Source organism: Triplophysa dalaica, chromosome 16 (assembly GCF_015846415.1).
Source record: "Triplophysa dalaica isolate WHDGS20190420 chromosome 16, ASM1584641v1, whole genome shotgun sequence".
In the NCBI taxonomy this organism is placed as follows: domain Eukaryota; kingdom Metazoa; phylum Chordata; class Actinopteri; order Cypriniformes; family Nemacheilidae; genus Triplophysa; species Triplophysa dalaica.
Window position 1 is genome coordinate 12,328,692 of NC_079557.1, and position 26,729 is coordinate 12,355,420.

The 26,729-nt window shown below is 38.1% G+C and overlaps 3 protein-coding genes across 8 annotated transcripts in view; 2 read left to right on the forward strand and 1 right to left on the reverse strand.

Annotated features, from left to right (window-relative positions):
• The first annotated feature begins 266 nt into the window (after positions 1–266).
• slc7a2 (solute carrier family 7 member 2) lies at positions 267–10,917 on the forward strand. 3 transcript variants are annotated; one of them, XM_056769378.1, is made up of 12 exons: positions 267–651; positions 2,202–2,576; positions 2,715–2,870; positions 3,348–3,513; positions 3,621–3,757; positions 4,033–4,255; positions 5,344–5,483; positions 7,488–7,590; positions 8,538–8,737; positions 8,851–9,017; positions 9,358–9,466; positions 9,880–10,917. In XM_056769378.1, the coding sequence occupies exons 2-12, from the start codon at positions 2,207–2,209 to the stop codon at positions 10,032–10,034; spliced, it is 1,926 nt and encodes a 641-aa protein (XP_056625356.1). In that variant the 5' UTR covers positions 267–651; positions 2,202–2,206; the 3' UTR covers positions 10,035–10,917. The 3 variants fall into 3 exon arrangements, with proteins under 3 accessions (XP_056625356.1, XP_056625355.1, XP_056625357.1); XM_056769377.1 differs by having other exon boundaries at positions 270–651; positions 2,190–2,576; XM_056769379.1 differs by lacking the exon at positions 5,344–5,483 and adding an exon at positions 5,987–6,123 and having other exon boundaries at positions 274–651; positions 2,190–2,576.
• A 390-nt stretch (positions 10,918–11,307) lies between these two features.
• Positions 11,308–14,132, forward strand: pdgfrl (platelet-derived growth factor receptor-like). Its single transcript, XM_056769380.1, has 6 exons — positions 11,308–11,452; positions 12,273–12,552; positions 12,627–12,778; positions 12,871–13,170; positions 13,293–13,429; positions 13,804–14,132. The coding sequence occupies exons 1-6, from the start codon at positions 11,398–11,400 to the stop codon at positions 13,990–13,992; spliced, it is 1,113 nt and encodes a 370-aa protein (XP_056625358.1). The 5' UTR covers positions 11,308–11,397; the 3' UTR covers positions 13,993–14,132.
• A 407-nt stretch (positions 14,133–14,539) lies between these two features.
• mtus1a (microtubule associated tumor suppressor 1a) overlaps positions 14,540–26,729 on the reverse strand; it is a 28,735-nt gene continuing 16,545 nt past the window's right edge. For all 4 annotated transcript variants that reach the window (XM_056770072.1, XM_056770073.1, XM_056770074.1 and 1 more), the window contains 8 exons: positions 22,736–22,802; positions 18,159–18,373; positions 17,844–17,949; positions 17,365–17,438; positions 17,163–17,258; positions 16,608–16,721; positions 16,414–16,511; positions 14,540–16,067 (listed from right to left, as the gene is read on the reverse strand). In XM_056770072.1, coding sequence (XP_056626050.1) covers positions 15,854–16,067; positions 16,414–16,511; positions 16,608–16,721; positions 17,163–17,258; positions 17,365–17,438; positions 17,844–17,949; positions 18,159–18,373; positions 22,736–22,802 — 984 coding nt within the window. In that variant the 3' untranslated portion in view covers positions 14,540–15,853. The remainder of the gene's footprint in view (positions 16,068–16,413; positions 16,512–16,607; positions 16,722–17,162; positions 17,259–17,364; positions 17,439–17,843; positions 17,950–18,158; positions 18,374–22,735; positions 22,803–26,729) is intronic.

Sequence of the window (26,729 nt, forward strand, 5' to 3'; positions counted from 1 at the left end):
TGGGCTTATATATAAGGCAAATGATAATCCATTAAAGACCCTGACTTCTCTGTCCAATCGGTTTTCATGCTTTTAGGGACTCTTCCATACTACACTGGGCAAACAGACCTGTCTCAATGTTTGTCAATGTCAGTTGCTCAACCATTTATCAGTGATCAGTAAGTGCACTGGCAGCTGGGACTTACTCGGCCATGTGCATGTTTTTAAAAGCAGAAAAACATTCACCAAAATGGTTCTTCTCATCTATCAACACACAAGCGCATTTTCTTTTTATAAACCCAGTGACCTGGTATAACAGGTTCTTGAAGGCATTTTGTGACAGTGTACCTCCCCTCTCTTCCTGACTGGGGCGGTTGCACAGCTGCCCCAGCCGTCCTCACCAGGGCAGGACGAGTTAAGACAAACCAGGACGGAGTGCAGAGTAAAAGTAGTAAAGTCGGGGGCTGACATGTCATTTGAGCTACATGAAAGTAAGGGGCAAACTTGAGACTGTGATCTCTGTGAGCTTTTTAAAGAAATCAGTGGAGATCTCTGAGAGGGGTGTGTTTGCGTGTGGGGGGGCGTGTATACGTGTGTTTGGGTGAAAACTGAAAACTTAAAGGCATTACTTTCAGTACAGTGATTCATCTGCTGCCGGCCTCACATCAGCTGGTAAGTTTTACTCTCTGTGTTTATGAAAATACGGTGTTTTTTGTGACTTGTTGATTAGCTAATATTACATAAACCATACCTTACTTTCCAAAAAGCAGATTAATATAGAAAACATGATTTATGACTATTACATTTGTACCGTATACAACTGCAGCTCGAAAGACGGTATCCTTCATTCACTAAATTAAGAATGAAAATTGCTTCACGCGTGTTAACCTTCTCAGCTTCTATGACTTTTAACAGGTTGCACAGTAAGTACAGTATATGCATAATATTGCTAATGCCCAGATCTTTAGTAAACTGCACTAAACGTTTTTTTAATAAAATATCTGTTTGATGCATAGCACAATGAAGTCATTTTATGGGGACAACGTCTTTGCTTTTCAGGACAGCCTTACCACCTTATTTACTCTGTGAATGAGCATGCAAAATGAAACGCCGCCAAACAGATTTTTTTCTTTTTTATGGTAGACAGTGCATTTTATGCAATTTTATGGTTAAAATTGTGTGTGAAAGAGTCGCAATTATCGGTTTAGGAATATTAAATTAATTAAATGAAGTAACATTTCTTTGTTTTTTGCATAATTATTTAAAAGTATATTTGTGTATTTAATAAGCTTTGTATAAACCCACTACAGAACATTTGTAAGAAATTCCTGTAATGAATTTGTAATCTGCAAACTTAATTTATATAAAATAATTGTGTTGTCCAATAAACGCTGTGCCAACTATCTACGCCTGTCAAAAGGAAATATGAGTATTATGTAATTTTGCCTATGGGCTTTTGCAGTGTTTTTATTAGGCAATGCTTAAACTGTAGACATGTGAAAACAAAGGCCAAAGGTATTATTGAATAAAACAGTGGTTCTTTAAACTCATTTGCATACACTGGCTCCTTTGGTGACCGATTCTATTAACTCTTTTGGTGTATTTTGAATTTATTTTGCTTAGACTAGAGGCAAAAACCCAATTGTAATTAAGCTGTGTAATAAAATGACCTTATATGTGCATATGCAATTTTATGAGAATTAGTCAAATCAGACAATATTTATAGTAATTGAATCTCAATAATACAGAAAAAAGTTATTCTTTGTCGTTTTTGCTCATTCCGACATATTATTTAATACATTTCATACTTTTAAATAATATAATTTATACAGTTTTAATCATATATTTGCATGTATAAAATCACCCCTCTATAACCCAGTTTGATGATCTACATGATATATAGGCCTAAACATAAAGCAGCTTAATTTGCAACTATAATGTTGTAATAGAAAACTAAATAGATCCTATATAAAACTTAATATACTTTGCAATAGACACAAGATGTAGTGAAAACGCATCACTGGCAATTAACAATTTCGTAATTTGCCAGAAATTCTTTTTCAATGACCCAGGACAGGAGGGTCATCTTTATTGTCTAACCCTGTTACAGTAATAAAAGATACCATGCACTTTAACCTGGTTTGTTCCTAATAGTAGAAAACAAACCAAAAGCATGTGTTTTTTATTTATTTGTTTTAAACTCTGGACAGTTTGTGCTACAGGAAGAATGTTGGAAAACTGCCTCATATTCGGTCGATCCCTCGTGAGGAGGAAGAATGTGGACCAAGACAATCTGGAGGAGTCAAAGCTGTGCCGATGCCTCTCCACTGTTGATCTCATTGCCCTTGGGGTCGGAAGCACACTGGGGGCCGGGGTCTATGTGCTCGCTGGGGAGGTGGCCAAAGGCAACTCTGGTCCCAGCATCGTGGTGTCTTTCCTCATCGCTGCTCTGGCCTCTGTGATGGCCGGCCTTTGCTATGCCGAATTTGGTGCGCGGGTGCCAAAGACGGGCTCGGCCTATCTGTATAGTTATGTGACTGTGGGGGAGCTGTTGGCCTTCATCACAGGATGGAATCTTATTCTGTCATATGTAATAGGTAATCATTTATTGTCAAATATTTGTGATCAATATTGAATATGTTCAAAAACTTCTTGAATACTTTCAATGTGTACATTCAAATGAGTCAGTTGACAGGATGTAGATTCAGTATAAACTAATATTGATGTTGGGACAGGGACCTCTAGTGTGGCTCGTGCCTGGAGTGGGACGTTTGATGAGCTCATAGGGGGGCACATTGAGAAGTTCTGCAAAGCATACTTCAAAATGAGTTTTCCTGGACTTGCTGAGTACCCTGATTTTTTTGCAGTCTGCCTGATCTTACTCCTATCAGGTAAAAATAAACCAAAAAAGTTAACTTATGTACAAAAAAATATTAATTGTATTTTCAACCTCAAACATTCATTTTAAAATTTAACGTGTTTTAAGAATATTCTTTTCAAAAATCAATAACACCTCATAATTGTGATTAAGCAGAGGTACATGACACATATAAGCCATTGTGTCTAATATGCTTGTAATTGGCATAAATAATAATTTCTGTTAAGTATTTGTAACATACATTTTTATGGCTGTATTCATTTAAGACGTCGAAATGCTGTGGGTCCATAAACATGTCAACACTGACCAAGTAACCAAAATATGAAAAATGACATACAGAACCGTACAATAAAGCAAAATATAAAAAGGCAAATTTACTGTAAATCTCTGTGATACAATATAGAAAGCATACTGTATCTAAGTCTTAAAAAATCACGCAGCTTGTGATTTTCATGGTTCAATTCAATGTGTCTTTGTATTTCTTTCACAGGTCTTCTCTCTTTTGGGGTGAAAGAGTCAGCTTGGGTCAACAAAATCTTCACTGCTGTAAACGTGCTTGTGCTGATGTTTGTTATTGTCTCTGGATTCGTCAAAGGAGATTCACTCAATTGGAATTTATCAGAAGAATCTCTCATAAACGTCACCATTGTAACAAGGTCTTAAACATAATCTTTCGTTGTTAAATCTGAATAAAGATGTCAGCTTTTTGAATTTACAAGTAAAATGTGAAAATATGTTTTGTACTTGTATTGTCTCATTACAGGAATATGTCATACACTGCTAATGTGACCAGTGATTATGGTGTGGGGGGATTTTTGCCTTATGGTTTTAGTGGGACGCTGGCTGGCGCTGCCACATGTTTTTATGCCTTTGTAGGATTTGACTGCATTGCAACCACAGGTATTCAAACACACTTATAAAATGATACATTTTCATCTAACGTTATTTCCATGAGTACTATTGTATACTTATGGACTGTACTCATATGACTAGAACAGACTAGAATAGAAGAATAATTGATAGTATGTCACCATTTACTCAACATGTTGTTTCAAACCCTTCTTGAATTGTACTGATACTGTAGTAAGTGAACTGATCATTTTCCCCACTCAACTGCAACACAAAAGCTATAAAAGTGGTCTCAAATGATTTGTATCATTTCTTATTTGGATCAGGTGAGGAGGTGAAAAACCCTCAACGGGCGATTCCAATTGGTATAGTCGTTTCCCTGCTGGTTTGCTTCCTCGCCTACTTCGGTGTCTCTGCAGCTCTTACTCTCATGATGCCTTATTACCTGTTGGATGAGAAGAGTCCTCTGCCTATGGCTTTTGAATATGTGGGCTGGGGACCTGCAAAATACGTAGTGGCAGCTGGATCACTTTGTGCTCTTTCAACCAGGTAAACAACCTTCTTTGCTCTGCTGGCCAATATATTAAGAAATATTGTATATTGAGTTAGCATGCGAAAATGTGGCAGTAAACAATAGTAAAATGAATGTTGGTACCTTTTAAGTAATAGTACAACTTCATCCTTTTTATATTTTGGATGTTGGTAAATTCCGTTGTAATTGATGGATATTCTTAGCGAAATTCTCGGTGTTGTGGCGGACAGATTTTTATGCATGCTGTGCATCTCTAAGTAATTTGGTGATTTGTTCGAAAGAGATATATATATATAGTATATATTTAATATATGCTCTCTTCCAAACAAAATGTTTGTGTTGATCACATATTTTTTCCTGGTGATTTAATTCATTTAAATAAAGAATATTGGTTGGCTTTAAAAATAATTTATATTGTGTTAACTTAATATTGTATTTGCATTAGGCCTATCAATTCAACAAAATATATCACAGGACACCATACACTATTAAAAATAGAAAAAGGCTTTCCGAAGAACCTTTCTGGGGTCTACGGTTCTTAAAAGAACCATGCTTTTTAATCTGTAGAACCCTTTTACTTCAAAGAAATGTTGTGCAACAGGGAGGTTCTATGTCTTAATAGAACCATACAGCCTGACAGAAGAGATTAAAGGTTTCGCCTTGTGCAATATTCCCAGGAAAAATAATGATAATTCATTTCTACATCTGTTCCCATTCAATTCATTTTTAAGTGCTCTGATCTCATTGCTCAGTTTTCTTCAAGTCAACATGACGAAAACCACTCGACCATTTTTATTGTGACACATTTCGAATCAAAACATGATATGGAACAAATTAAAGTTGAGGGGTTGATAAAACAGGCCTGAACAAGTAGTAGAATGTTGTGGAAGGTGGAGTTATGTACAGTATATTACAATTGAATCAAATTCTTAAACGGTAACACAATTCAAGTGTGCTAACAAAGTAAATAGGATCAATATTGATTTCATGTTGACTTCAAAAAGAAAATTTCATGATGACAGCAAAAAGAAGCGTTTGGGATCAGATCTGATGCATGTAAATAATTGACCAGTTGCTTTTGCTGATGTTTCTGCTTCACATGCAGTCTGCTGGGCTCCATTTTCCCAATGCCTCGTGTAATCTATGCTATGGCACAGGATGGGGTGCTTTTCAAAGTGTTAGCCCAAATCAATCCTAAGACGATGACCCCACTTATTGCCACAATGACTTCTGGTGTAGTTGCAGGTGAGAGTGAGCGGCATGATCAGTGTGCAAACTGCCAATGTGATCCACCAGGCAAATGTGAGAATGTCAGGAGAGACATTTTACAATGGGAACATACAGAAATATCGTTATCGGATGTTTTATTGTTTGCTCACCCTCAGGTTAGATTCGATTAAACGTTATTTAGCATTGTTCAGAGTACAAGCACAAGCTAATGAACAACGGTTTAAAACCACTTTGACATCCTTTTATTTTCTAATCTAGAAAAAATATCACATTTTGAGCGCCACAGAATGAAAAAAGGAATATAGAAAAAACTAAAGGGCGAGCAAATGATGACATAATTTAATGTAAATGTTTTAAATCGTATTCAATTTAGGTGATCTATTGCTTTAAAGAACCAATCAAACAGTCAGCCAGCAAAGTGGCAAATATTTGCTCTTCACATTTGCCGGTGGTGGTTAATATGTTCTTTTCCTTCCAGAGTTGCAGGTGTTTGAACCATGACCCTTTTTTGTCTTTAGCCTGTTGGGTTCATTGTTCCCTCTCCCACGCATTCTATTTGCCATGGCTCGAGATGGCATACTGTTCCGATTCCTTTCCAAAGTGAGTAAGCGTCAGTCGCCAGTGGCTGCCACTATGGCAGCGGGCACTACCGCGGGTAAGCCAAGACCGAGAACGTGGCCTGTTGTTGTGTTTGTGTCAACCTGGTGGAGGTGCGGTGTGCCTGCTCGATTACATCATTGATGGACGCATGCTGTCGTTGTGGTGGTGGTGCTATAAATCTATGGGATCGCTTTGAAAAATTGCATGCAAACGTGACACTGTAGAACAATTTCGGTGGAAATGGATGGGACAACTCACGTTCCTTAAGTCACGTGTCAGGTGCAGATGTTTTATATTCTGACACCTGCAGGGAGAGATTCTCGGTAGTGCAGTGGGTTCTTTGGTTATGGATGACTTTGATGCTAGCAGGGATCCCCAGTGGATGCTTATGGATTCTAAGTACTTCTAAAGAATGAGAAATCACAGGGGAAGCACATCCAAGAAATGAGGATGCAGGGTAAATTGGATAAAGAACCCCCTATACATTACACATGTTAGGCTTATATTTGAAGCAGTGTGTGTTTATTAGTGTACAATGCTTCCGTGCTGTGAGAGAAGTTTGGTCACCTGTCTATGAAGCCATGGGCCACATCTGGAGCTCATTTCTTTAGAATACAAAAATGTTATTCAATTATGTGCTGAAATTAAAGTCATCCAGAAATGCATTAGATTATTTATAATGTGATGGTAATCAGTTGATCTATATCAGCGGTCTCTGATACATTACAATTGTATTTTAGTCTGGCTTTGTGTTAATTTTCAGTCAAAGTCTATTAATCAAACATTTTAAAATGTAAACAAAGGAATCATAAGCAATCCATGTCCTGATGGAGCACAGTAACCCAAAAAGTATTTGAATACTGCATTCAATACAAAAATGACTTGTATAAAATGTGAATGGATAAGATAAAATTTGATATGAATAACATGATTTGTTTACAGATGTTGTTCAGCTTTAATTTGTTACCTATAAAAGCATCACATTCAAGCATTATTAATGTGGCTTAAGTGTTTAAATACTTTTGTGGAACACTGTTTGGAAAACAAGTAATTCGTGCAGACAGCTTCTTTCTGAAGTCTATGATGTGTGATTTGTGTCGACTTGTCGTATGAATTTTTAGCAGATGATTCACTGTCTGAAGGGCTCTTTATACAGACTGTGTCATACATTCATTTGAAAAAAGTGCCTGAAAATCTAAAATAAACTCTCAAATGTATAAATCAAAGCTTTTGAGCTCATTAAATATACTTCTCATAATCTATACTGCACAGCTCATGTCAGTGTATCATTTGGTCATCAAGCGCCCTTCAAACGTCTCTAATTTCATTGGTTGTAAGTATGTAAGAATAAGTATGGCTGTAAGTATGTTTGAAATTACTCTTTTCTATATATGATCAACATTTGTTTCTTTTTAACAGCTATCATGGCTTTCCTGTTTGACTTGAAAGCGCTGGTAGACATGATGTCTATTGGAACTTTGCTGGCATACTCTTTAGTAGCTGCATGTGTTCTTATCCTCAGGTTAGTAAACATGGCTTTTTTTCTGATATTGAGTGTTAATGTTTCTAATATTATTTCCCATATATAAATGAAATATACGACTAAACATTCAAATGACAGCTGAATTTCTTAATAAATATTATTATAGTTTGTGGCTATCGCAGTTGAACAGTACCTTGTTTTTATTCCTTTATTTGAAGAGTTAATTTGCAAAAACAGCTTATAGTTTTAAATAATATTATGCATTCCAAGTAATATCAATCAAACTAAATTTGGGTTTTTATTAAGTAATAACTTAAAAGGAAATGGCTAAATTAAACAATCAAAGCATTATAACACAATAAAAGCATGATTTCTGAAAGAAAAAACAGTTATCTTTTTTGCAAATGAGCTCTTTATTTCTTTATAATTTAATATAATTTTTTTTTCCTTGGTTTATTTATCATTTTTTTAAATCAGAATATTGTTAACAATTAAAGAGGATATAGGTGCATAATATAAGTTTTGATTAATTGTTTTATTGAATGCACTTTAGGAAGGTTGTGTGTACCTCAGCCACCTAGTGAAAGTGACCTATTTGTCAGGTACTGCATTTAACCCATTCAGAGAGTAGTGAACACACGCACAGCAAGTCGTGAACACACGTACACCCGGAGCAGTGGGCAGCTATCTCTGCATCGCCCGGGGAGCAAGTGGGGGTAATGTGCCTTGCTTAAGGGCACCTCAATCGTTACCTGCCGGCTCTGGGAATCGAACCAACCTTCTGATCACAAGTCCATAAGTGTTCATTTCACTATAAGCATTGTAAATGTGTACGATTTTATTGAAACTTTATCAAATTTAAAAACGATGGCTACATTTCAAGGGTATATTTGCATTTTTAACTTCTTTGTTCATAGAATTTGTATGGAATGATGGAATTGCATGGATTTTATGGAATTTTACTTCTATTCTACAAAATATGTCAGATATCAGCCGGATACAGTATTTGAGAAGTCCAAAAACAAGGAAGGAAAGGAAGAAGTTGGTGAATCTGAACTGACTGAATCCGAGTCCCACCTCAACATGTTGAAGGATGGAGGAATAACCCTGCGCTCTCTGCTCAACCCTCCACTGATGCCAACCGAACAGACCTCAGCAGCTGTCAATGTAGCCGTTATCATTATAGGTTAGTATCAACGCAGATCGCTTTGTGTGACGACCTTCATTTTGTCAGCAGACAAATCTGAATCTGCTCAAAATCCCTTATCATCCTGCTGTATGCTCAACTTTTCTATGCAGCGCTTGCTGTGTGTGTTGTAAGCACACTCAACACATACTATGGACACGCCATTGTTGCCTTGGAGCCCTGGGCCCTCGGATTGCTGGCGGCATCATTGTTCATCTTCCTTTTGTGCTTCCTTTTGGTTTACAGACAACCTCAGACGAAAAAGAAAGTTTCCTTTATGGTACGTACACAGTATGTTTATAGAAAAAGTCATTAAAACAAAGTTTAGGGTGCACTTTAATAAGTGTGCCATTAGGTTCAACTGTGCCGCCAGTGTTTAGTTTGATGTGTCTTGCCCAATACAGCGCTGGGTTTTAGGGTAATAGCCTGTATAAAACCACTCTGTTTGCAAAGCACTCTGTGCTCTGAAGGGTCAATCGTGTGTTTTCCTTATCTGCCACGACAAACAGAGTGATACGACCGAAAGAGCCTCTATTGATTGTGTTTGTCTCCTTCAGTCTGGCTTAATTCATTAGTGCAGTAAAGCAGATGTTTGAAGCAAAGTGTATTTTTCGCTCCAGGTTCCTCTGTTGCCCTTTTTGCCCATCTTGAGTATATTTGTCAACGTGTATCTCATGGTTCAGCTCAGCGGGGACACATGGATCCGGTTCTCCATCTGGATGGCAATAGGTAAGAGCTAACTGCGAGTTAACAAACACACATTTTTATTTAATTTAGATTTTTTTTTAAAACTTTTATTTTTAATAAAAACAATATTTGTTTCTTTTCTTTAATTTAATTTGAGGAAATTTTAAATGATAGTTCCCCGAAAATGAAAATGTACTCTTATTTCATTCCAAAGCTGTTTGACTTTCTTTTGTGGACCATTGGTAACCAAATTGGCCTCGTTGACTTCCATTGCATGGTTGACACAAAACCACAGAGACATTTCTCAAAACTTCTTCTTTTGTTTGAGTCTTTAAATGACACGAGGCTAAATAAATGATGACAAATTTATTATATTTGAGTGAACTTGCCCCCCAAAATATACTGATCATACTGAAGGCCTCAAATCGAAAATCATTCTCAACTTAAATCCACAGGTTTCATCATCTATTTTGGTTACGGGATGTGGCATAGCACTGAACGCAAGAGGCATCTACAGAACTGCAGTGCAGTGACAGAGAAAAAGAAGCTGACAGCAAGCGAAGGCTCTGAGGAGTATGTGACTCGCACAGAGAAGACCAGTCCATGTTAGACAGAAACACACTGTTGTTCACAGCATTCACCAACCAGCTGACAGACGTGAGCTCTGTGTACAGCTCTGCCTTTACAGTCACTGCCATCTTGAACAATGTTTTATAACATATCTCAGTGCGGATGATCTCATATGTGCTGTGATTATATCACGTATAGTGAGACAGGGGTGTAAAATGTGTCATGTTTTATTCAATGATCTGACAATACTAAAACAAGTCCGAGTCTTACACATTTGTATTTTCCAATATTTAAAAGTATTATGATACCGCTGACAGTACCTAAAGTTTACTTAGATTGTTACAATTCAATAAACTAAAAGAAATTGTAGTTGTGGGATAAAATTGTGCATATTTCAATAGAGCTATGTATTGCTGATATTGTATGTATTCACAACATACAGTAGCTTATTTTTTAACCATCTTAAGTGTTTACTTCTAAGATTAACTATTAATTCTTATTTTACATCTTATTGCCAGAGATACTAAGCTGCTCACATAACAAGAGTTTTCTTGTAACACCCCTTTTTTATTTTCACTCTGTAACTCTTCATGTTGTATGTGTTTCTGTACTTGAGCTGAATGTTTGGGATCCTACAATGTTTAGTACTAACAGATCAATCTGTTGTCTAACAACCAAAAGGTGACATTATTTGTCATTTTTTAAGTGTAGTACTATAACCCTTTACTTGCTGAAGTTCTTGTCTAAAGATGCTTGAAAAGTAACTGTTAGTCATGTTTTCTGTGCAAACATTCAAGATGTACATCAATTGTGTTTCAGATGCATTTACATTTTTTATGTAATGGACATGTTGATTATGCCATTGTCATTATATTGCAATATGGTTTCATGCAAGATAATAAAAGATTCCTTCCCATTTTTAACCAAGTGTTCTACACTGAAATAAATAAATAGGCTTTTGCATTAGTATGTTTTCGTGGCTAATGGATCTGTTGAATGAAGGAAAAAGAAAGCATTGTTGTGTGAGCAAATCTAATCTCTTCTAATGTGTCATAAGAGTTTTAAGTATTTCCAACACATGCGACCTCTGAGATCTGTTTCAAATCTTTTGCATAAGGCAATTGGCATAGAAAACCATACCACATAATTAGAAACAGTAGAGAATTTCTGAGGTCAAGTGTAGGAATATTTTGCTCCGACATGTGATGAAGGGTTTATCCATTAGAGGGCGATACAGGACTCCAGAATACTGGGGTGAAGACTGATGTTAAAGGGGGAGTGAGCAGATGGGAAAATTCCTTTTTTTCAGAAAGTGGAGGAAGGGTTCCTACACTGTTCTCCAGACCTCCCGAGAACCGAGATCACCCCTGTAAGTGTTGCTGGGACGCTTCGCTTCAGTCACCATGAGACTTTGTATCTTCTTTGCACTAGCACTGCTTTGGCTGGAGGTCCAACATGGTGAGCGGATCATTCTTTGTTCTTCTGCCTAGTTATTCTTCCTTCAGAAAGTCAAACTATAAATCCCTTTGAGAGATGTGTGGTGAGACACAGCCAAAAATCCAGAGCATAAAGAGAACGAATTAAATCAGGGCGAGTTTAAATGAAAATAACATTTGTTTGACCAAGTTTATGTGTCTTGATCTAAAGAATTATCTGTAAATGCTTGCAATTATTTCTGAAAATACATTTCGTGCTAATTTAGGAATTTCTTCCCAGAGAGTTTGAAGCGAATGTGTTTTTACCAACTGCCAACATAGTGCAGAAGTGTGATTGACTACATATTTCCCTTATATACATTTTTGTTGTTTTAATATTTGTTGACTTTACCATTAGTCTAAAGAGATGCAGGATAAATTATCGTCCATATCGGTATCGGCCAGAAATCTGTTTAGATGAAGTTAAATTAATTTAAATTCACTAAACATAACCGATTCATTGATTTATTATATAAGTAGATTTTGTGCATTTTTGTATGGAGAAAAGGGGACATTTTTCCTGCATTGCGATGATGTTTGTACAGCTGTGAGCTGAAGTATATGAAGCTGCTTTCCAGATGAGAGAACCCCTCTCTCTCTCTCTCTCTCTCTCTCTCTCACACACATCTTTGTCAAGGGTGACGGGGTCACAGAGCCCACCAAAGAAATACAAAATCTCTGTTCTTCATGTAAAAATCTATAATCATAAACAAGTGTAGAAGAGCATACTATACATTTTCATACCACAGTTTGTATTTGAGTTCAAAACACATGTTTTTCCCCCTTTTCTTCTGTTTATGCAGGTTTGTGCCAGCAGACCAAACGCAATAAAGAAGCCGGTGAGAACCGCACACGACCCGGAAGAAAGAGGGTGAAGGTTCGATACCCAAAAGTGAAGGAAAAGGAGTCGGTGAGCAAAGGCCAATCTATTCTCACCCAGGTTCTCGATAAAGGACGTTTTCTCCGACTGGGTGAGACCCTTTCATTAAACCCTGGGAAAACACTGGAGCTGAGATGCAAAGGAACTAAGATTGGTTGGGCGTATCCTTCATATCTGGACGCCTACAATGATAACCGCCTCAGGTATCCTTCCTCACTCACTACGTTACGTAATTCAGACTATAATACGGATCTAAGACTTGTCTCTTGTGTTTTAGCATCAAGCAGCATGACAGATACAGTCAATTGATCCTGACGTCGCCCTCTGCTGTTGATACAGGAGAGTACAGCTGCTGGGTGATGCTGTGTGATGGAGAAGAATGTGAGAGGGATGCAGACACCACCTCGAAAACCTATATATACTTTACAGGTACAGCATCTAAAACTACACCACAATACAGCTTACTTTGTAACAATACACCAAAAAAACGACATATATAATGTTTGATCTCTTCTCTCTAGACAAAGATGAGCTGTTTGTTCCATCCCCCATCCATTTTGAGATCGCCTACCTGCGTCCTGACAAGCACACCACGGTACCCTGTCGGGTGACCAACCCTAAAATCAAAGTGTCACTGCATAGAGAAGTTCCTCCCAAAGAAATCCCAGTGGATGGGACGCAAATCTCATACAATCCTACCAAGGGTTTTATCATTCAGACCCCAAGTCCAGAACACAAGGGTGCTTATTACTGCAAAGCAAACAGCACCACTAAATCCACAGAGCAAATATCCACCATGTACCAGCTGCTTTATGTGGAGGGTAAGACCCAAATGAGGGGTTCATCTTGCACTTCTTGATGCAATTTGGAGATTGAAGAACATCCTAGTGGATGCTGAGGATTTTGCATCTCTGACTTTTTTGTTTTCACTTGTTTTTCTTAGTGCCCAGTGGACCCCCTTTTGCGACCATCAAGGCATCTTCAAATACAGTGAGCGGAGGAGATATCTTTAACCTTACATGCACAGTCCTGGGTGAACCAGAGATGAATGTAAGCTTCAGCTGGAGGTACCCTGGCCAGGCAAGTAGCACTTTATTTTCTTGGGATTGTACGAATAAATTGATAACAATCTGGTTGATTGAGACAGTCTAGTTGATCATTTACCTTTGCGTTTCATTTAGCAATGCTTTTATCCAAAGCAAATTACAAATGATATGCCAATAACAATAATCTCCCCGTTGAAAAAACAGCATATGATGGGTTAGGGAAGTTTAGATGCTGGCCAGCACATGACCATCTCAAACCAGCAGATTACCAGCTTACACGAGCATCACCATATACCAAACCAGCATATGCAGTTTTTTTCAACAGGGATGGATGATAAAATGTCCAGGGTTAATACATCATGACACAAAACCATACATTTGCTGTAAACGTTGATGTGTGTTTGTCAGGACCAGAGGGCGGTGATCATTCAAGACTCCTGGAGGCTGATAAACAGAGGTGTGGGCCACACCACACGCATTTCCCAGAGCGTTTTAATTGTGGACGATGCTGAAACTATTGACTTTGGAAAGTACATCTGCACTGCCAAAAATAAGAACGCAGAGACATCTGTGGCCACATCGGTGAAATCACACTAAAGATACATAGGTGTTATTGACATGAGCTGGACTCACACCGTTCAGCCTCTTGTTGCTCGATTCACATCGCAGTATGAAAACCACTTTGAAAAAATGTTAAATATGGCATGGAAATAAAATTCTTCTTTTATGAATCTAAATGTCTCTTGATGGGGCACTTTCTGGGGTGGCAATACAGCAGTAGGCCTACTTAATATTTCATACCTTATTGATTGACTTTCAAAATTCCCATTAACTTTAAATACTAATTTGAAGAGTGAAAGGTGTTCGGTTCGAAGTGCAAATTTCTACACTACCTTCTGTTACCGTGAAATATGACTGAGAAGCATGAAGACTTTGTGCTCGGCTTTAATGGACTCCGTATGTGGAATGTGTAGAGAGAGCCCAGTGCTTATTTTGGTTCAGTACATCACATCCAAAGCATGTTTCTCCTCTCACAGTAGCCTCAGAAATGAATAGTGATTCGATAACAATAAAATTGGAGTAGAAATCGCCTTTAGAAAGAGGCAGACCTAAGAATAAAAAAAACGTAATATTGCCTATTGCATACTTTATAATTACAAACATGTGAATTTTTGCATTTCAACATGTGACTTTATTAATTGCATATTTTCAGGAGTTTCAGTTTCACACCAACACTCACTCACACAGCTTAATAATACATTTCAAAACAGAAAACAACTATTTTTATCTTTAAAGGTCTTTGTTACTAGCTTGGATTTAAAGCTGCAGTGGGGGTTTCAGACAGTGGGGGGTGCTCTTGAGGCCACTGGAACATGCTCGGTCATTTACATTGTGTTTGGTCTCATTTTCATAAACACACTTATAAAAAAACAATACGACGCACACTCAGTTCTGTCCGCAGAGCTCAATCATACTAAATGATACAAAACCCGTATTCAAGTAGTTATGAAAAATCGTAGATTCCCAACAGCACAAGTCTTCAGTCATAATGACCTCATTCCATTTCAATATCAAAGCTTAGATTTTACAGCATATCATTGTTATTATTATTAGACTGCATATCTGAGTGCCTAGATGGGACAAAAAATCATCCTGCATAGATGGGAGAAATAAATCATCCTGAATTAATTGCTAATACAGACATTCAGGTTTTTCCATCCATTATTTAGAATTAATTTATCTTGCTCATTTTACAGATTCTCTGCAAAAGCACATACACCGATGATATGACAAGACATTTAGCAGATGATTAAAAAGTCTTGAAACAGGCAAAGCAGACCAGCATAGTTTTGCAACAGGCACCTGCATCAAGTTCACAGCATACGTTGATCTATGAAGTGCTCCTTTAAAAAGTTCATGATAATTTCATCTGGAATCTGAGGTCCACAATAAAAATAAAAAATCTTGAGGGATGCCAAACACAACATGCATCTGGGAAATTACCACCGGCTTGCTGACGCTTGGATATTTGCATCCAGGCCAAGAAAAACACAGGCACACTTAAAGACGTCTGGTAGTAAAGCTTTGTAACTTGTCAAAGACCCTCAAAGATTCATACAACCAGTAACAAACAAATGCAAAACACCGGAAAAAAACATAAATCCTGGAAGAGACAAATACTCTGAGGTTTAAAAAAACATCAAACTTGTGAGAAACCTACAAGCCCTGAGATTCCTTTTTTACTCCACAGTCAGACATAAAAGGCAAAAATACAAAGGTGGCCTCATTGGTAAGTGCTTCTGTGCAATATAGTCTTTAATGTCATTCATCTTTACAAGAGTTAAAAAGTTCATTCCATTTGAACAGGCTTCCAGCCATCGATATGGTCCAGACTGCAGGAAGTGCTCTGTCCATTTAAAAGTCCATGACGGTGCTTCCTGGAAGCTGAAGGCTACTGTTATCTGGGTGAGACGGAAGGGCTGGAGAATATCCCAGAGTTCCTCGGGGACTGTAGAGTCAGGGAAGTAGATGGGGAGACTTTGCGAGGACTGCTCAGATCTCCGTTGTGAAGCTTCCAGTGCAGCTCTTCATTTTCCATTGACAATCGTTTGTTTACTTTGGATTCCTTCTGAAGAGATTCCTGCAAAACCGCCTGATCCGAGGACAGTTGTCTGAAATAAAGCACAACACCCAGGTAAATGTCATAAGGTTATACACTAGAACTCATGAAAATAACGGAGTACATGGTTACAACCCAAAGCTAAGTGTCAGAGAACAAAGACCTATTAGAGCACAAACAATAACCAGAAAGTAATTGAAGTGTCAAACACAGCCGGCAGCTCCGGCGCTCAGGAAGTCCTACATCAGCTTCTAAGACCGGCTTTGCTACACAAAGGGAAATCTCTCCGAGGGAAAACACCCAAGTGAAATAAACTAGACAGATGGATTAAAAACGGCCATTTTTGAGGCCTGAGGCATCTTTTCAGAGTTAATGAAAGTAGGCATGAGGTTTTGTACCTAGATAAAGCAGCATGTTTGTCCATTCTGGCTTTGAGGTCCTCGTTTTCTTGTTGCACCTTCTTAAGACATTCATCCAGCTTGACATTCTTATCCATCTGAGAATAAATCAGTTCGATAAACAGGAAAGATTTATGTTTGCCCTTTAGAAATAAACCTCAGAATGCTTCATGCAGCCAGTTTAGTGATCTCACCAGTTTGTCTATCTGCATGAGTTTCTTGTCGTGCTCATGAATCTGCTTGTTTTTGATGTCCAGCACCACTTTCAGGCTTTCGAGTTCTTGCTCCAGATAAAGAGTGTGGGAGTCCTTTATAATGGAAAAAAAATAAATAGAGAAATCAAGGAAAGTACAAGCTCAAAGTACTTTTGTCGCTGTGTGTAACCATGCTCACGTTTGAATATACGTATTAATAACCGCAATATTTGAATGACTTTGGTGTGATTGGTTGTGTGGTAATAGTGGAAATCCGAGTTAGGACTGAATGTATGCATGTGAGTGAGAACTGGATACCCATCATGCATTGTTGTCCTATTTATGGAAGGTTTTGGCAGTATAACGCAGGCTTGTTATCTGAACACCCTTGTATGTATTTTCAGAATGTTGAGAGCTCCGGAAACTACTTAACCTTGATCAGACGCCTGTCTAATATTAACTTGCCATTCATGGAAAATACACAATCTGCATGATGTGGGTTGAAGTGTGCAACATTGTAGCAGTGGTTTACTGTGTTTGATAACACACATGTACCTGCGTTCTCTCAGCCAGATCTTTTCTTCGTATCTCCTCGGCTTTGAGTTTATCTTTAAGGTTGTTATTCTCGGCAATGAGCTCCTGAATTTGATTCTGATTGAAGACAGACATTAATATTGAAGTGTTTGTTGAAACAAGAAACTAAATAAGCAAATGTTGAAATTTCAATGCAAAAAAGTGAACCGGAATTGTTGCTTACAGTTAATATTTCCTCTGATTTCTTCAGTGTTGTGTTGAGTGTTTCCATTTCTTTTTCTTGAGACTGTTGGAGCTCTGAGAAATATCAAGCACAAAAGAATATAAGAAAATAGAAAAAAGATGCTCGATAAATCAATGTTTCCTCTTATTTTTGTTCTTAAAGGAATAGTTCACCCCAAAATGGTCCCCGTAGTAATTTTTATTAATACTATGGAAAGTCAATGAGGACCATTTTTGGGGTGAAATATTCCTTTAATGTACAAAACCGATTTCTGATTGGAAGATCTCTCTGTCACCTGATCAGAAACATGTTTATAAAATTACCTCTGAATTAATATAATAAATAAAACTCAATTGATTTAATGGACATACATTATAAATATACAACATTAAATAAATCACAATAAAATCTTACACATTTGTATTTTTGTCTTGAAAGAACAACATGAAACGTGTGCCGAGAGTTCAATTTTAATTTACCCTTAAAAGATTCTTCAAAGTGAAGTTTAAGGTTGTCCACCTCCTCTACATGGCTGTCTTCCAGTTCTTTCTTCAAATCCTCATGTTTTGATCGTAACTCCTCAAGCTAGAAGATCATAAATAAAATCATTATTGCTTTATGGAAAAACACCATTATAGAATGGAACATACCCACAAATATAATACAAAAGTATATTAGGTAACATTAATACTGCATGACAGAATACATCTGCAGTCATTTATATAAAGCAGATTCAGGAAAATGTGTGTCAGAACTCTGGCGAGAATAAAAGAATGTCTCCGTGTCCTCCACACCTGCTGCTCCATCTGAGCTTTGCACTTGTCAGCCTCTTCCTGATAGGTCTGATGGACCTTCTCCCACTCAGTGGAATAGAAAGTCTTCAGCCTCTCCTCCAGGTCAGCTAGATCTAAACGGTGCTGCTCCTGAACCTTCTGCAGAACACCATCCAAGGCCCCACGCAGTTCCTCCTTCTCCTCCTCCAGACGCTCACATGACTGAGCTGAACTCACTATGAAAGATCATATCATTAAATTTAAGATCAATTTAAGATACAAATGATTAAATTATTGTGTTTAAAATGTGAACCTAATAAAAGTGGATATTTGCCATTTAAAACCAAATCTCAAGGTATTTGAAAGCAGTAGGGCATCTAATGTTATCTGATATCTACTGTAATGTAGTGGTTGTGACAATATAGATATGCTTTATCCACACTGTAGTGGAATAACCCTAACAAATGTGAAAGACATTTGCCACCGTGCCAACACGAGGCTATGATTCACTCAGAAAGTATTCTCCATTGATTTCCAGTTGTCTCTACAGCTATGATACTGTATCTCCAGCAGTTCTGTAAATAAAGTGTCAAACTACAGTTCGGATTAAACCAGAGGGAAAGATCTTTGTGGATCTGAATGCTTCTGGCGCAAGTGGCGCAATGAACAGACGTTTCCCAATCCATCAGCGGGCTCTCTCAATTGTAACCGAGTCATACAGTTCGCTCTTTGCCCGACATTCATGACAGCTCACCCCACTGCAGAGGAACATGGGCACCGTGCCACTGTAGTTAAAACATGAAGTGGCGAGATGAATGTTACAGCTGCTCTTTTCTTTGTACTCTGAATGTGCAATCCGGTGGCCCATTTGCTCCATATGACGACATAATGTAGACCAGAGGTTCTCAAAGTGGGGTCCGGGGACCCCTGGGGTCCGCAGTCCATTGATAAGGGGTCCATGAAATAATTTTATGACCTGTGCATAATGAGTGGAAATGTGCAGTCTAATTTTGAGATAAAGGCAAAATAAGTGATTTGTTTTATTTTGGTCGAATTTAAGGTTTTCTTAAAAATAAGAACATTCTCGTCTAACAATCCCAATGCTCCACATAGTAATTAAACTTCTAAAATGATTTTTATTTGAGCGTTTTCTGGCGCACCTTCTTAAATCTTTCAGTTAAAGGTATAATTTTAAGGAGGTCCTTGGAAAGTTATCTCACCTATAACGGGTTCCTGGCCTTAAAAGTTTTGAGAACCCTTGATGTAGACAATGCACGAAAGGCCTGAAGTTTAACAAATAGGTCCCAATAGAAGGCAGCTATGAAAATGTGGGACCTTCACGGGTGAAAACCAGGCTAGAATTTCATAATCTAGAAGATTTTCATCATTAATGTCACTATTATTTCAATCTTTGACATGGCTAACTCATACAATGAAATGTCTATATTTTCACTTTTACATAATGTAGGATGACTATGTAGAAAACGGTAAATCACCAAAAAGTCCAGGACACATTTCTTGGTGCTTAAGCTTTTCTGACATAGTTGCCCATCAGCCACTACAGTGAACACAAGTGCATCATTGATTCAAAACACTGTTACCTGTTTAGATGTCCACTCAAGTCCACTTAATATAAAAAAATGGTTTAAAAATATGTTTTAATGCCCTATTACATAATGAAAACACCGGAATATAATCCTGAGATAATGCATGAAAGGGTTAACTAATTAGAAATGGTTTGTGGGTACATAATTATAAAAAGTTATTAATGGCCTAACAATGTTTTACATTTGTGTAAATTAAATACTTACAAATTAGTTCAGTTTTTCAGTTTGGTTTTGTCAGAATACGTTTTTTTATGCCTCATGCAATCAATTCTCCTTTGGAAAACTCGGGTCATATCCATTACTGGCCTGTAATCTTATCCTGTATTTCTGAGATAATATTGAAGTCTCTCTTAGGGGAGTTACTGGATAAAATTAGCTACAAGCTAATCTTCAAGTGTCTGTTTGTCTTCAGTAGTTTACACTATCTGCTTTACAGGACACAGTAACAGAGCCACACACACAGCATACGAGCCAGACCCAGATCGCTCTAATGGCTTGATGTATTTCACAAACCTACAGCGTAATTCTATTAGAGGTTTTATTCATGATGCACAGCACGGCACAAGGCCTATAAATAATCGAAATAATGTGAGCGAAACAAAACAGACAGTTAGGGAGAAGGATGGATGCGCTTTCCTCCTCAGAAGAAGAACAGGTCATGACTCGACAGTCAGCTGTAACCATTGTGCACGTATACAACAGATGTTTAACTAAGCCAATTTCAGAAAGCTGTGTTTGACATGCCTGGCTGTCACATGAGTTTGTCCCATGATTTGCTTATGAAAGAAAAATGGCTTAATAAAAGTGGCACAACAAGACGCTATGAAGTTAACATTCTGCATACAACAACCCGTGTCACACGTCAAATAAAAAGCTAAATAGATTCTACACAGTTCTAGCAGCTTTTGTGTGAAGAAAGCACTTGCCTCATGGGCAGAGAGCAGTTGTCCCGTGTTAACAGACACTTTTGTTTTATGAGGGAGATCTGGGTGTGAGCCAAAAAAACAGCAGACACACTGACCACTGTGCTCATATTATCTTAAAAACTGTGAGGATTATATGAAGCATTCTATGGGGAGATTAAAACATATTTCTTTGCTGCTTCTATTCTGTGGTGGTCTGAGGATTTCTTATGGGGTCAAGTTGCTGGAATGTGCTAATGTGCTTAAGAAGTGATTATATTAAAAGAAAAGTCATGTGTAAGATTCACAAGTTCAAAAGAGAAAAAAAATGAAGCTCATTAAAACCGTAGTAAGTTATATTTTGGAACATTCTGCTGCTTTTGCTATACAATTGTATTTAATCTATTTGTAGTAAAACTAAACATAAGACTTTTGGTTTGACAAAATAACAGCATGTTCTATGCATCACACAGTATGTCTCACAGTATGCAAATATTGACTCATAATTCTTCATTGCTACCAGTTATTCTGCCCACTAGACTGTGAGGGACATTTAACCCCAGGCTCTATTTGTTCTTATCAACTGATGTGAAAAGGACCTCAGGGTCCTTCACATTCCAGGGCAGACAGTTCACTCGTGAGGGGGGTACCATCTGGAAAAGAGTGTAATTCTCTTACATGATCAAGGAGGAGGGAGCTTTTGGACAGCACATCCTCCTCCATGTCTGCTTCACAGGGGGCTAAGCATGTTCAGTGATGGTGGAAGAATTCAAACACACTACCGTTTAAAAACAAGGTTGGTTAAGAGAATGCTCACAGTCTACACTATAGACTTGTAATCTAGAAAAGTCATAAAGGTTGGTTAAGAGAATGCGTAATCTAGACCAAGCATTTTCAATCTTTTCGATGCCACAGACCCCCAAGTATGACCATACTGTAAGGGACCCTCATCCTATAATGTAAAAGGCATTCATCTTTTATAAACACCCAATTTTTACATTAATGATTTTACATCATTTGTTTTTTTTCTCACTATCATTATACTGCTAGATGTATTATTTGTGTATATTATTTAATTTGAATCTGATTTAATTTGAATAATTTATTTCACCCCAAAATGAAAATCATTTACTCACCCTCAAGTTGTTTCAAACCTGTATGACTGACTTTGTTCGATTTAACACATCGAACAGATTTGGAAGAATTTAGTAAAACAAACCGTTCTGGGGCACCTTTGACTAACATTCATATTTGTTTTACTGCTGTATGAAAGTCAATGGTGCCCCAGAAATCTCAGTTGCTTAAGTTTTTTTTAAATGTGATCAAGCCGACAAAACTAAATTAAATTTTCTGAAATTTAGATTTTTACATCACCTGAAAGCTGAATAAACAAGTTTTCTTTTGATGAGTATAGGACAATATCTGGTGGAGATACAGCAGTTTAACACTCTGGTATCTGAGGGTAAAAAAAATCTCAATATTGAGGAAATCGCCTTTGAATTTGTTAATCAGAGGCAATATGGCAAGCAATCCACTCACAAAAATAAAGATTTAATATATTTTTTAGGTAGGAAATTTACAAAATATTTTCTGATGTTTTGCATAAAAGAAAAATCGATCATTTTGACCCATACAATGTATTTTGGGCATTTACCAAAAGACTGGTTTTGTGATCCAGGGTCACAAATATCTTTCATTGTGTTCAACAAAGACATTTATGCAGGTTTGGAACAACTTGAGGTTGAGTAATTTTGCAGTGAACCATCCCTTAATTCTAATTAATAACATACTTTTCAAATAGTTATTCTCTAGACATTTCCACAGACCCTTGGGACCCCCTGGGGGTCCTCGGAGCCCACTTTGAAACCCCCTAATCTAGACAATCCATGCTTACGCACTTGTTCAAAGCACTGCATAACACAACCACAAGTTGTGTATGTTATTACAAGAAACTACCAACACATTGTTCAATTCACAGACTATCACCCGTGACCAGCAAACAACCTAATCAGAGAGGCATTCTGGCAGCTCTCTCCTTTTATTCTGCCAGCATTTAAAGCCAAGTGCTATAGGAATGAGTCACACTCACCCAGCTCCTCACGCAAGGTGCTCAGCTCCTGACACAGCTCCCTGCGCTGCTTCATCACCTCCTCATGCTGCAGGAAAACACAAGGAAAATACTGTATCAGTGCAACAAACGCATCATATTACTCCAGCGCAGATTACACAAGAAACACAATCTCTGATGGTGCCGGACAGTGCGAAGTGAAATCTAATGTCATGTTGAGGTATGAGGAATCCCCTCTGCGGGTAAGAATGATGCACTCAGTTGAGCCTCCAAAATATTTCTATCAACCACAGAACTGAATGGGTGAGATATTACAGTTTTTAGTTTGAATGGTTTATTTACCTGACAAATGATTGCACTGTACTTGTAAGGTAGCTATGTTTAAAGAAAACAATGTAAAACATTCAAGATGTTATAGTTTCAATGACGGTGAGGTTTTCATGTGACTTCCTAACTCAGAATCATGTGGTGGACACTTGAGGAAAAACCTCAAATGTTTTGCAAGAGTGTAGTGACAGCAATCTGCATGCCCATAGAATTATCTCATAGTTCAGGTTGGTGCTTGACACACATTACGACTGAGCACTAAGGAATTACTTCTAAGAAAAATAAATGAATGACATCAACAAACACGTCTCTTAAGCAAACATGTCTAATGTATGGCGAGTCTTCCGTCGAGTGAAGGACAGCCAGCCCGGCAGCTGCAATGCTGTCAGACTGACCAACAGACACAGAACGTCAAACACAAAGTACTGATATCCTCACCTGCCCCTTCCCCCGGAGATCAATGCAAACATAAGAAGAACGACATCCTACAACCAGTTATCAACTCATCACCATCCACAACGTAATATGCATCACCACAACAAGCATTGAGCATTAACCAAATCGCAACATTAATGTAAGCAAACCTTAGACAAATACTTTAACCTCATCTCTGTGAAGAGACGCATGCTTTACATACAACAGGCATCCGCAGCTATCCCATTTCAAATCCCGATTTATCCCTCCCATAGAAGACAATGTGTTTACCCTGTGTCCAGTGCAGGGAGCATTAAGGCACACTTTGCTGCCGGAGCAGCCCATGATCGCAGCCTCTGTGACTTCAGTCCAGATCGCAGGACAGCGGTCCAGATGCCTGAACCACTGCCTCCTCTATCTCCCCTCTCTGCCGTCTCCCTCTACATGAGGCAGACTAGTGGAATAAGCCCATTGGCTGCTGCCTCCCCCAACCACGTGCCTTCTCAGTGTTGAAAGGATACCGTAATATGTATAAAAGAAGCACAACAGGGAGGCGGCTCTCTAGTGCGTGTGCTATAGAGTTACTGCTGTACTTTAAAACACACACTGCAGGCAAAGCTAAAAGAGCAGAACAAAATGAAATGTCTTGCGGGGGCTGACTGAGTGGCATTTAATAAAATGGTGCATGTTACAAGAATAAAGTGTGCGATGACCTTCACACATGAGAGGAGAGGACAGGGGATGAGGGATTTCTTGCCCTTTCAGCTCCACCCCTGTTGTGAAAACAAGCGTGTCTACATGCTAACTAGAACGTTGACATGGCACATATGGCTAACATTCATATTTACAAGCCCATACAGTGACAGAAGAACAATAGACACTGGAGTCAAATGACATGCCATAATTACCATTAAAACAAAGGTGTGAGGGATAGATGTACAGTTTGTGCAGAATTCAGAGGAAGAGACGTTCTCATGCCATATGGGGGGGGGGCACTGATCATGCATTCAAGGGTTCATATGATATGGTTTAAACGAATATTATTGTTTGTTTTAGATGTGATGCAATGTGTATACATGATATAAGGTTGAAAAACACTGTATTTTCCACATACCATAAATGTTTCTATCTCCTCTTTGCCCAACCTCAGATTTTTTACAAAGCTCATCGCTCTGAAAAGCGAGGTGTGCTTTGATTGGCCAGTTAACCAGTGCGTAGCGATTGCTCGAGTACTGCAAGCGTGTGACTGAAACGTTACGCCTCTTGCTTTGGAACCTGATGTTCCAAACAAGGTAATTGTACTCACGGGTATACATTTGGGCGGTCTTAGTCTTTGTGGGGGTGTGGTTACACGAGGCGTTTCAGGCAGGTCTGCGTGAGCATTTGCTTTTAGTTCAGACACTAAAATTTTGGCAATTTACGTGTCTAATACATGCATGGGCAACTTATAACACACTGAAGACACAGAAAAACATGTATTTGCGCAATTTGAACCCTTTAACGGTGCCAGTGGGGCTAGAACAGCCTTAGCCAATGGCTTGGCGATTATGGTTGCGTTGAGGTATGAAGCCTCCGTGCCATCATAAAAGCAAGTGTCGTTGAAACAGCACTGGGTTCAGAGGACAGGTCAAGAGAAGTATTATCAAGAACTGGCCTGGGGTGCGGAAAGAAGAAGCCAATGGCTGTGGTTGAGGTGGATGGACACAACACGGGCTGCCAGATGTCCTTGTAACAATACGACACACCCAGGTCTGATCAACCAGCCTTCCTTGGCTGAGGGTGTCTTATGATAAAGGGCTGAAACACCCAATGAGTATGAGGTGCACAACTGATGATGGGCATTCCCATACAAAGGGCATTGTCAGCAGCACCTCACCAAAATGCATCTTTCACCCAGGATAATGGTTGTGATGAAAGTTGGATCGTACACACAACTCATGTGGCGTCTCTCTGATAATAGCAAGGACAGGTAAGTATAAATATGCTGTGTATTTTTATAATAATTTTATCCCCCAAACACAGAGGATGCATACCCGACGAACACAGTGAAACCTCAGATCTCCTTTCCTCTATTCATATTCTTGACTGCGTCCCCTGTCATGCTAAAAGCGTGGAAATGTCCTATTGTGCAAATAAACGGTCCTTATTATAACAGCTAGTCCTATTACGCGAATCTGAATTTGAGGAAGGTGTTCGTTTTTGTGTCCGTACAATGGAAATACAATGTTGTTTGGTTAACAACGCTCTTCCAAATAGCTTTTGTGTTCGGTAGAAGAAAGTAAGTCATAACGGTTTGGAAAGACATGAAGCAGAGTAAATGAAAGAATTTTCAACGGAGGAGAATATTTAAGTATACAGCCACAGAAAACAATAAAAGACCGTTTCAGAGACGTTTTTTTCTGGTTTAAAAATGTACTATTTAAAGCTACTCGTTTAGGTTTCACTCTGTGAACTACTAATATTTTTATTTGTAATTTGGTAGAAATATTATTTTATCTTTTTGCATTACTTTGTAGACAATGAAACTGGAGAAAAGGGTAAAAAAAACTGAAAAGATGCTCTATTTTCTTTAGCAAAAAAATCAAAAATATTTTTCGTGTGATAACCTGGATTACAGTTTAAAGAACACAGATCTGACCACAGTTTTCAGGGGTCTTGTCATGTTGTCAGTCTTTCACATTGCTGTTGTATGACTTTATCAACCCTGAGTTTTGAATTCATTGAATTAATGACACACCAAGTATGATTGAAAAGAAAATTTGGAATGGTCTCCATTTTTCCTGCGGCTGTAGATTTCTTCAAAGCATACACACAACAAAACCCCCTAATAAGCCATTAATTCGATTACATTTTTCTCCTTTATTTTAGGTTTGAAAGGCAGTCATTACTACACTACGGTTATATCAAGAAACAAACATCACATGTAATCACACAATAAGCAATTATGAAAACAACACATATTTTTTTAAAATGAAAGATAAATAACAATAAGATATATTTTATTATACTTTGTAGCCTGTTACAGTATAATTATGGCAGCGGTGACAGCTCATTGCAAACAAGTGATATGAAGCACCCTCTCCTCCCAAGGCATGTGTGTGTGCTTCAAACCATATCAACACAGCAGCTGGTACATTCTCACACAGACATGGTGAAGCCCGGCCTCCATTTTTCCGCTAATGAATGCTTACCAGATTCCAGTACAGGACACCGGGTATCCAAAACAAACTAGACTCACCTTTATGATCAACAAATCTTAGGTCTTAGGTCATAA